We start from the raw sequence: 11,046 nt of genomic DNA on the forward strand, positions 1-11,046 counted from the left end.
AAAAGTGTAAGCGAGAGAGAAGCCCTACTTGAACACGAAGCAATGATTGATATTTTTAGGCCCGACCCGAAATTCGGCGGCCCGATCTTACCGACAGTGTACATGCATATATATATATATATATATATATAATATATAATTTTTTTTTCCGGAATTTTCAGGAAAGTCCACTTTCATCTCTGATAATAAAAACTTTAAAAACTGCATTTTGAGTTTACTTGTGTTATTTTTGACTGAATGTTTAAATTTGTGTGATGATCTGAAACATTTAAGTGTGACAAACATGCAAAAAATAGGAAATCAGGAAGGGTGCCCAACACTTTTTCACATCACTGTATATGAATGTCAATACACTGTCTATAAAGACATTAATTTGCAAAACCTTCAAATGCTTGGGAGCTACCAAAACAAGGTATACTTGCACACTCTTAACTTATTTACAGCTGTACTTTTATATTTGTCAGATGGAATCCAAGTGTTGACTGCCACTAAGGATTCTATTTGTCAGATATGTTTGTCAACAGGATGCGGTGCTTTCCACAGGATCTGTCGCAGCTTGTCTGTAAAGTCCAGGATTCGAAATAACGAATGACTAGATGACGGTAGATTTGCCGCACTTCATTATACTTTGGATTTTAAATCAGTTCAACTTTTGAGTTGAAGAAAAAGCTTTTTGAGTTCAGTTATTTTATCTTGTCACATGGGAAAGACAGGACAGTTTTAGGCACCCGACATTTGAAGAGAGTCTGTCCGTACTTTAGACCAGTAAAAAAGTGTGTCACGATCAAGGTGATGGCAAATGCCATGTAAAACAAAAGCCACTGACATCCAACTTAAGCCTTGTGGTGAGTCTGCTTCGCTCATAATGTGCTTCTTGGTTGTATATTTTAAAATAGACCATTTTACCACCGAAATCACTTTCTTGGTCTTGTTTTGATTGTTTTATAGTTTGGGGTGTCCCAAAAGCAGAAAATATTGGCCTCATAGTCGTTCTTCTGGTTGTCATTGCACGGGTCTTTCTCTGCTTTTTGTTGTTATCAGAATGCGGTGTTTGGGGTAAAACCACCCAGTTTTCTCGAAAAAAATGAAGCATTTGACCAAAAAGTAGGTGATCTGAGCAATGGCCTCATGCTGCCTTGTAAGGATTCCTCACCAGACATTTTTGTTTGATAAAACATTCTTCCACCTTTTAAATTTGGCTGAAATTTAACACAAAACGAATGGCCTTATTCCAAATGCAGTCAGAGTTGTCGTCTTAAGTTCCATAGCCTCCTGTTCCGAGTCTGAAACCTACAGTCTGTGCCTTCCAGCGACAATGGGGGTCTTCGGACCAGGCTTCCTGTACCGAGCTCCTTCAAAAGTCCTACGTCAGATATGCCGTCAAGAGGCTCTTCTCTGGCACCCTGCAGCTACCCAGGCTGTCGTGCAGAGCCACCGTGCTGGACAGACGTGAGGATGCCCTGTCAGATTCCTGTTCCGGCTCCCCTGGGACCCTTTGGAGTCTGACCAGTCGCATTTCAAAAGCCTTGTGAGTCTGCCATTCTCTGTGTTGTCAGTCCTTGACACTACTCACAAGAAGTAGTCGCTAACCTTTAACTGGTGAGCTTAATTCGACCATCTTTTTAAACGTTTCACTCCACAGATCCAACTGCTTAAGGTTTCGCGTCCTTTGCATGACTGAACATCAACGATCACAACTGCTGTTTGAACTATTAACATTTCTATGCCTTTCTGTAACTCATCCAGTGACTGTCAGAGTCACAATGATGAGGCTATTCTCAGACAACAGAAATACAGAGGCACTGGTAAAGTAACTGAAAGTCACCGAAGTGGACATCTTTATACATTTTAACCTGCGGATGACACTCTGACCTCAATGTTGAGGCGTCGGGCTGGATTTTCTTCGCTGGAACTGGCCACTGAACTCTTACAATGTCATCAGCGTGTTACATCAGGGAGACTGGAAGAGTCAGAGAAAGGCATAGAAATGGATGCTCTTGGAAATATTGTCAATGTTTGCCATCCAGCTCTGTGGTGGACAATCGCAAGTTCTCCCAAAAGTACTTGACTGTCGAAAATGGGCATTCCACGCTTTAGAGAAGGTCAAATTAAGTTTGCCTAAAGGTCAGAGTGCATTTTGTGTCACCATGAAATTCCAACTGAAAGCCCAATTTCCCGAACACTTGGAGGGAAGTGCGTTTCTTTGACATACTCTTCCAAATGCAAGAAATGTTTATGACTGAAGCCAAAGCTTGTTTGATCCACAGTTTTCAAAGTGCCCATAAACACTAATAAGGTCAATGGCATTTTATATACGTGTTCATGTATTTTCTTTCTTCAAGTCAAAGGAATGCAGACAGACCTGTTCGACAACGTTGGTATCAGCGGCATCTTTTTTTCCTTGAACTCTGTTGGCCAACAATTCTGTTTTTATGTGCTAAATCACAGAGGGTAAAGGTACACTCAGCAGACCAGGAACACTCAGAAGAGGTTCGAACACGTGACATGTGCCCTAAAAAAACGCTGGGTTGACCCAACAGAGGTTGGGTTTGGGTGGGTTGAAGAGCTGAAGTTTAGTGTTGTACTGAGGTTGAAGGAAGACAGGGGAGATGGGTCACCAACGGGAAAACATCATGTGAGTGACTACCTGTGGTGACCCTGCTGCTGCTTCTTAGAAAATGCTGCTAATGCAATTAGGATTACTTTCCACTATGGCTCTATTCATAACATGGTAACCCTATTCCTAGGAGCTCTTACTCATCACTATGGCTATTTAAACCCCTTGTTGGATCAAAATACGGACCCAACATGTTGGGTCAAACCCTCAATCTACTGCAATGGGTAGAAATGACCCAGCGTCAGCTTAATCCCTTTTGGACCCAGCGCTGGATTTGCTATTTCAGGGGTCCCCAACCTTTTTTGCCCCACGGACCGGTTTATGTCAGACAATATTTTTAATTTTATTATTATAATTTTTTATTTTTTCCGGAATTTTCAGGAAAGTCCACTTTCATCTCTGTAAGAAAAAAGCAGCAGTATCTGTTCGCCTCCTTACACACAGTATATATAATTTTATTATTATAATTTTTTATTTTTTCCGGAATTTTCAGGAAAGTCCACTTTCATCTCTGTAAGAAAAAAGCAGCAGTATCTGTTCGCCTCCTTACTTGTCTAATCATAAACACATTGGCTTTGCGCCGTGGGATAGCTGGCCAGCAGCTCGCTGGAGGCTAATGGAGGCTACACTGTCACAGCTGCATAAAGACAATGCTGATGAATGTTAATTACTGTACAAGGTTTTAGAATTCAATATTTAAGTAAATATGTGTACTGTGACAGTGAAACTCCTCTACAACGAAACCTACATGGGCGAAAATACCCCCTAATGTGAAAAAATGTTTATGCATGAAAGCCATTCCCACTTTTCTGCTCCCCCTACGACGAAAAATCCCCCTCTTCCGTTATACGAAATCTTTTTCTCTGCTCTTGCCTCGCGACAAGATTCACTACAACGAAAACAAGCCTTCCGCAAAAGTCTAATGCAACAACGACCTCTACTGCTACGTTTTGAAATGGCAACAGCAACCACTGGTTTACACATGCGCAGTAGTCCAGGAAGTATTTGTTATTGTTAGTTTCAGACGCAGCATTGCTAAAATGGCTACAAAACAGACCTTTGGATGTCAAGCAGCTAAGACAAGAAAAGCTCTGACGCCGGAAGAGAGTGTAAATGTTATCAAAATGAAAGACGGAGGAAGCAAATAAAAGACTTCCCAACACTTCTCAATTTTATCCAAGAAATTGAGAAGTGTTGGGAAGTAAAAGAGTATAAATGACTTTTTAAAACCAACAGACAATGTGGAGTGATTAATAGAAAACAATTGTATGTGAATGTTAGACAATATCAAATCAGTGTATGCTCATATTTATGCACTATTTACAGTATTGGAATAAAAATAAAGAATACACACATACGTTTTGTGTGTGTGTGTGTGTGTGTGTGTGTGTGTGTGTGTGTGTGTTTACATCTGAGATAAAATTTGCTCCAGTGAAAACCCCCCTGTTGTGAAAAATGTCTTGCTGCAAACATGATTTCGTTGTAGAGAAGTTTCACTGTATAGCAACACTGACTTCCTGTCACGTCAAAAAAAAAAAAAAAAAAATTAAAAAAACTTTTTTTTTTTCCCCAAAACACCTCTGCGGTCGACTGGTTGGGCACCCCTGTTTATAGATCAACTACAATAAAACACCACAACTCAGAGGAAAAATACCATTCAATACCGGTAGTCAAACATATTTTCAAGGAATGTACAATGTTTTCGTGTCCTTTGGAATGCAGTGTCATATACATTTTTTTTTCACCTGTGCTCCTGGCTCAAGAAGCGCCACCATAAATGCTGATTTGCGGAAGACGCTACTCCCCATCGTTGATACTGTTACATTAACCTTCATTCGTTGTGCAGAGAACGTGATAGTGCAGCGAACTAACACTCTCTTGGAGTGCATGCATGACAGTTGACCAGCCGTCTGTCTTTGTTCTACATTCACCTTGTAGCAGGCTCATCATTGCCATATGACATGTTATTGTTTAATAACTTATCATAACTTAATGAGCATTCTTCGTTGCTTCAGCTGCTTCTTCTTCGAGTACTCGCTGTCGGCAAACGGGCAATCAGTGACTCTGCTGGACTCAAAATACGCTTTTAAACTCAAAATTCTCTCCAACGTGCTTGTAATGATGGCACAAATCTAACAACATACTAGAGCATCTGCCTACAGCACAGAGTGCCAGGGTCGGGGTTTTCTTCCAGATTTATTTTATATTTTTACATTTTATAATGGTATTGAGCACGTATCTATCACGATATACCCTCACCGGCCACTTTATTAGGTACACCAGTCCAACTGCTCGTCAACACTTAATTTCTAATCAGCCAATCACATGGCGGCAACTCAGTGCATTTAGGCATGTAGACATGGTCAAGACAATCTCCTGCTGTTCAAACCGAGCATCAGTATGGGGAAGAAAGGTGATTTGAGTGGCTTTGAACGTGGCATGGTTGTTGGTACCAGAAGGGCTGGTCTGAGTATTTCAGGAACTGCTGATCTACTGGGATTTTCACGCACAACCATCTCTAGGGTTTACAGAGAATGGTCCGAAAAATAAAAAATATCCAGTGAGCGGCAGTTCTGTGGCCGGAAATGCTTTGTTGATGCCAGAGGTCAGAGGAGAATGGCCAGACTGGTTCGAGCTGATAGAAAGGCAACAGTGACTCAAATAACCACCCGTTACAACCAAGGTAGGCAGAAGAGCATCTCTGAATGCACAGTACGTCGAACTCTGAGGCAGATGGGCTACAGCAGCAGAAGACCACGCCGGGTGCCACTCCTTTCAGCTAAGAACAGGAAACTGAGGCTACGATTTGCACAAGCTCATCGAAATTGGACAATATAAGTTTGGAAAACATTGCCTGGTCTGATGAGTCTCGATTTCTGCTGTGACATTCGGATGGTAGGGTCAGAATTTGGCGTCGACAACATGAAACCATGGATCCATCCTGCCTTGTATCAACGGTTCAGGCTGGTGGTGGTGGTGTAATGGTGTGGGGAATATTTTCTTGGCACTCTTTGGGCCCCTTGGTACCAATTGAGCATTGTTGCAACGCCACAGCCTACCTGAGTATTGTTGCTGACCATGTCCATCCCTTTATGACCACAATGTACCCAACTTCTGATGGCTACTTTCAGCAGGATAATGCGCCATGTCATCAAGCTGGAATCATCTCAGACTGGTTTCTTGAACATGACAAGGAGTTCACTGTACTCAAATGGCCTCCACAGTCACCAGATCTCAATCCAATAGAGCATCTTTGGGATGTGGTGGAATGGGAGATTCGCATCATGGATGTGCAGCCGACAAATCTGTGCCAACTGTGTGATGCCATCATGTCAATATGGACCAAACTCTCTGAGGAATGCTTCCAGCACCTTGTTGAATCCATGCCACGAAGAATTGAGGCAGTTCTGAAGGCAAAAGGGGGTCCAACCCGTTACTAGCATGGTGTACCTAATAAAGTGGTCGGTGAGTGTATATTGATATTGATGCTGTACCTGTAGTCTTGTTAACCCGTGGTGTGATGTCACAAGCCAGAATGAGAACACACTGAACTCCTCTGATAGATAAAAAGGTCTTCACTGTACCATCAGCACTTCACCGTCCCGTTGGGCCTTATTTTCACCTGAAGGTCTGCTGCTTTTTTAATTTTCTTGATGTTGCTGAATGCATTTGAGAACATGACAATCCATTACAGGCTTTTCATCGGGTATGTGACTACAAACAAATTAATAGTCATTTCATAATTAAACAAAGCTCGAATAAAACAGAGACTTGACAAAATGTGAATTTAAAGTCAACTAATAATAAAAAAATAATAATAAAACTAATGACAAATTATTACATTTGTGAACTCCTGTTCAGTTAATTATCCAGCTGGCCTACGGCCATCTTGAGATAATATGTTACTGTCATGGAACTAAAAGGCTTCAGAAAAGGAAACATCAGTTTTTCTTCAATTATAGCACCTCTGCTGAATCTCCACGATCCTTACTCGTTCGTGTGCAATTAAGACAAGATGAGGTCCTCGATAAATTGTCAGCCTAAGAACAACTTCTGGGTAGTGGTGAAAGCATCAGTGAGCTCGGAGGGATGTCAATAATAAGCCTGAGATGCACCCATATGTTGTTATTATTTTAAAAAGGACACTAAAATTTAAATTAGAAATGATAAAAACAAAACAAGGAATTTGCGATGTGTGGCACACACAAAATCAGACTTTTCGTGATTGTGTTTGTTTGATTAAAATATAGGTAGCAGGCAAAAGTCTTGAAATTCAGAAAAAAAAACCCACCCGTAACCTGATTTGTTTCTGCAGGTCAGAGTGGTTTGGGGAAATCAACAATGGTCAACACCCTCTTCAAGTCTAAAGTCAGCAGGAAGTCCTGCACGCCAAACTATGAGGAGAAAATCTCCCAAACGGTCAAGCTGCAGTCAGTGAGCCACAGTAAGTCCGCACACCGACACACAGTCATACACATACATATACTGTATCACCGTATTTAAAAAAAATATAAAATAAAAAATCTATCTACGGATGTGGATTTAAAGTCTTTGGGATATCACCTGTAAACTTTTTCTCAAGCTCATGGATCTTCAAGCCAGTACTGTATGTCACATCTGCGGTACAGACATTGAAATATAGAGAACGGGAGCGAACTTGTCAGGAAAGCTTCAGCCTTGCAGAAATGTAACCATAACAGCAGTCTGATGAGATCATCGACGCAATGAAAAAGCCTAGATATGGTCATGGAACTGAGGCATGCAGAGATTCTTCACATGACACCCGTTATTTTTCCTTTGTGTGCTTAAAAGCTTTAGTGAGGGGATGGAATAATCTGTCGGTCACATTTTTGTAACAAAGTCATCACTTATTTTGCTCTTGATGAAAATCCTCAGAGCAGTTTTTTGAAAGAAGACGGTGAGGAAGTGAGGCTTGCCATCACAGGACCTGACTCAAAATTGAAATCATCAGATCCTTTCAACTTGCGGATGTGGTAAAAGTGATGACGACATTTCGCACAGCTGCCACACAATCGTGAGATCCTGGGTTCGAATCTTGACCTTCCTTTGTGGAGTTTGCATGTTCTCCGTATGCTTACATGAGTTTTCATGGAGTATTTGACTTTGTCTATCCATCCATCCGTTTTTGGAATGTGAGAGGAAACTGGGATATCCAGAGAAAACCCACTCAGGCACAGGAAGAACGTGCAAACTCCACACAGGAAGGCAGGAGTCCGGAATCAAACTCCGGATCTCTGCAGTGTCCGGCGGACGTGCTCACCAGTCGTCCGCCGTGCTGCCACGTTCCAAAAACATGTATCTTATGTAGACTGTAAATTGCTCACACATTTGAATGTAAGTGTCAATACAGGTCTATATATTTTTTGTCTACAATGTATTTGTGCCCTGCAGGTGACCAGACCAAGAGATACTCCATGTCTCACCCAACTGGATAATCAATGACATTTCTGCAAAACTGATTTTTAATCACAGGTCGTGGGTTCGATCCCGGCTCCGGCCTTTCTGTGTTAAGTTTGCATGTTCTCCCTGGGCCTGTGTGGGTTTTCTCCGGGTACTCCAGTTTCATCCCACATTCCAAAAACATGCATGTCAGGCTGATTGAACACTCTAAATTGTCCCTTGGTGTGAGTGTGAGCACGTATGGTTGTTCGTCTCTGTGCACCCTGCAATTGACTGGCAACTGGTTCAGGATGTCCCCCGCCTACTGCCCAAAAATGGCTGGGATAGGCTCCAGCACCCCCCGCGACCCTTGTGAGGAGAAGTTCAAAGCATTAAAACTTTGTGCACAACAATATTCCACTCAACTCAACAACTCACAACTGGCTCTTCGATCTTTCACGTGTTATCCCGTAGCAATCCTTACCAATGCTGCTTGCAGTCAGTATCCCAGTAAACATGTTTGAAAATGATGTATCACTTTCTATTGTTGTCCATTCCCATTTAATGAGATTATTTACAGCTTCAGGCACAAAATGAGAGACACTTAGAAATTCATCACCTCCAGCTTGCTGCTCTTGACTGTGTAAATTATGGTGGTGGAAATTTCCCTCAAGTTTCATATCTAGAATTACACAATATAACCCTTCCCAAAAGTCAGTGCAGTTTGAGGCCAGCACCGATAAATCGGGAAGATTTTTTTCGGAAGTGAAACAACAGTTGCACAGTTGTGTAATCGTGTCCCTCCAACAACTGTGAAGTCCATTAGAAACGTAGTTTACTTCAGTGTGGAGATAGATGGGAAATGACAGATCATTAGATCACCTCATGACAATACTGTGAATCTATTGATGTTATTTTCTCTTGCTTCGTGGCTGCTCACTTGTCTCTGTGATGACAGTCAATCACAGGCAAACACAGTTTAGTTGTTGCTCTCTTATTGGAGGTGTTACGACCTGTGAAGCCACTTTCTGTACTGTGCTTTTGACTTACACACTAGTCGAGACAGTGCATGTGGTGCTTTATTGCAGGTTAGTGAAAATCGTAGTGATTCAGGTACCAGATGTTTGCTCCCCTGCTTCTGCTGAAAGGAGATTCCTCAGTGGTTACTCAACATTGTCAATGTACTTAAATGATAGCCTTTGCTCCTCTGCCCAACATCGGTCCAACATAGATAAGTGGCCACACATGTGAGCACACATGACACTGACTCAAAAAAGAAAAAAAGGTGCTTCTTGGATGCAATGGTGTACAAACAAGGGTTTTTTTTCTTCATCATAAGTGACCATGCATTCATGAGTTGTACTATAAAGTCCCTGTATTTTGCATTCCTCTCTAGTGATTGAAGAGAAGGGAGTGAAGATGAAGCTGACAGTGATTGACACTCCAGGTTTTGGAGACCAGATCAACAATGAGAACTGGTAGGCAGCACATAAGCCAAGACCACGAAGAACACACACAAATACACTTCATGGAGAGAGTGTATTTACAAATAAGATTTGGTTTCATTTACTACAATACTTGTATTTAATGACACATCAGACAGTTCATGTGAAGTTGAGTCATTTTGTGCATCGTGTATTTTTTTGCTTTTAAGAAAACACAGTGTTCTGATCAATATTGTGTTTTTGGAACATGAACTAAGTAGAAAAATCCACCCAATCATATCCCTCTCAAAGGACAAGGCCATAATGCCACTTGCTGTCAAACGACATCACAATGCCTAAGGCAGGGGCGCCCATTACGTCGATCGCAATCGACCGGTAGGTTGCGGACTGGTCCCAAGTCGATGTGTGTCTCTGTGCGTGTTAGTAATATACTTTTTGTGTTAATGCACACTGCACTCTAATCACCCAAGCAGTCTCACTTTCACAAAAAATATTTAAAAAACTAAATATTAAACTGCCCGAAGACAGATGGGATAGGCTCCAGCACCCTCCGCGACCCTTGTGAGGATAAAGCGGTTCGGAAAATGAATGAATGAATGAATGAATTAATATTATAAAAAACAAAATAAAATAAAGCAGGTCACCTTTAACGTACGGTGGCGCGTGACCCTGCGTCACCGGAAGTTGTTTGCGCTCAGCAGTCTGCAATTGCAGCTTGCGATCAGAGCTCTTGCAATGTAGCCTTTATGATTATTATTATCAGGCAAAGTGCGTTTCCTGTACAATTCACCGATGGCACTCGCAAAGAATGGTAATCTGGACGACCGCGGGAGTTTGGTTGATCGAAAAGTAGATTTTCGTTCAAAAAGGTTTGGGCACCCCTGGTCGAAGGGCTCTCAGCTCGTGAAAGTTAGCTGGCCAAAACCAGAAAACAGCTGAGCCATGACGGTTGTTACCTGAGCCCTTGGGCACTGTGATATCATTTTCAGTCGACAACAAGTAGCAAAACGGCAGCACTCTGAAATGGATAAAAATGGGTGGATTTTGCTACTTAATTCATGTTCCAAAAGTGTAATATTAATTAGAATGCTGTGTTTACACTAGTGGGGCATATATTATTGGAAAGAACATTTTTGAATTGACTTCCCCTTGAAATGAATTCTGTGTTTCAATTATGTTTCTTCCATACTCTCTCTCTCCTCAAGTTGGGAGCCCATCGTCAAGTACATCAATGAGCAATATGAGAAATATCTTCGAGAAGAGCTGCATGTCAACCGTAAGAGGAGAATACCTGATACTAGAGTCCATTGCTGCATTTACTTCCTGGCTGCAACAGGACACAGGTAAATACTCTTCACTCAACACAACTCATGCAAAAAAAAAACAAAACAAAAAAAAAAAAACCCAAACAGGCCTGATTACATTGTGGCTTTTGTACACTGTAATGAAATATAACCACAAACTACTTCCGTAAAATGTGATTACTTGAATTTGTTTTCACTCCTTGACAATTTTGGCCCCTGAAAAAAGATAAATGCTACTTACCTATTGTAGTTTTGATATGAAGAAACCAGTCCGTTTAGG

The 11,046-nt window shown here is 41.5% G+C and overlaps 1 protein-coding gene across 1 annotated transcript in view; it reads left to right on the forward strand.

Moving 5' to 3' along the window:
• The window catches only part of LOC109529141 (uncharacterized), an 86,209-nt gene extending 75,363 nt beyond the window's left edge, over positions 1-10,846 (forward strand). The window contains exons 5-7 of the mRNA XM_019892352.1: positions 6,933-7,061; positions 9,414-9,495; positions 10,668-10,846. Coding sequence (XP_019747911.1) covers positions 6,933-7,061; positions 9,414-9,495; positions 10,668-10,809 — 353 coding nt within the window. The 3' untranslated portion in view covers positions 10,810-10,846. The remainder of the gene's footprint in view (positions 1-6,932; positions 7,062-9,413; positions 9,496-10,667) is intronic.
• The last annotated feature ends 200 nt before the right edge of the window (positions 10,847-11,046 follow it).

The sequence above is a fragment of the Hippocampus comes genome, unplaced genomic scaffold (assembly GCF_001891065.2).
Source record: "Hippocampus comes isolate QL1 unplaced genomic scaffold, H_comes_QL1_v1.1 scaffold257, whole genome shotgun sequence".
NCBI classification, from domain to species: Eukaryota; Metazoa; Chordata; class Actinopteri; order Syngnathiformes; family Syngnathidae; genus Hippocampus; species Hippocampus comes.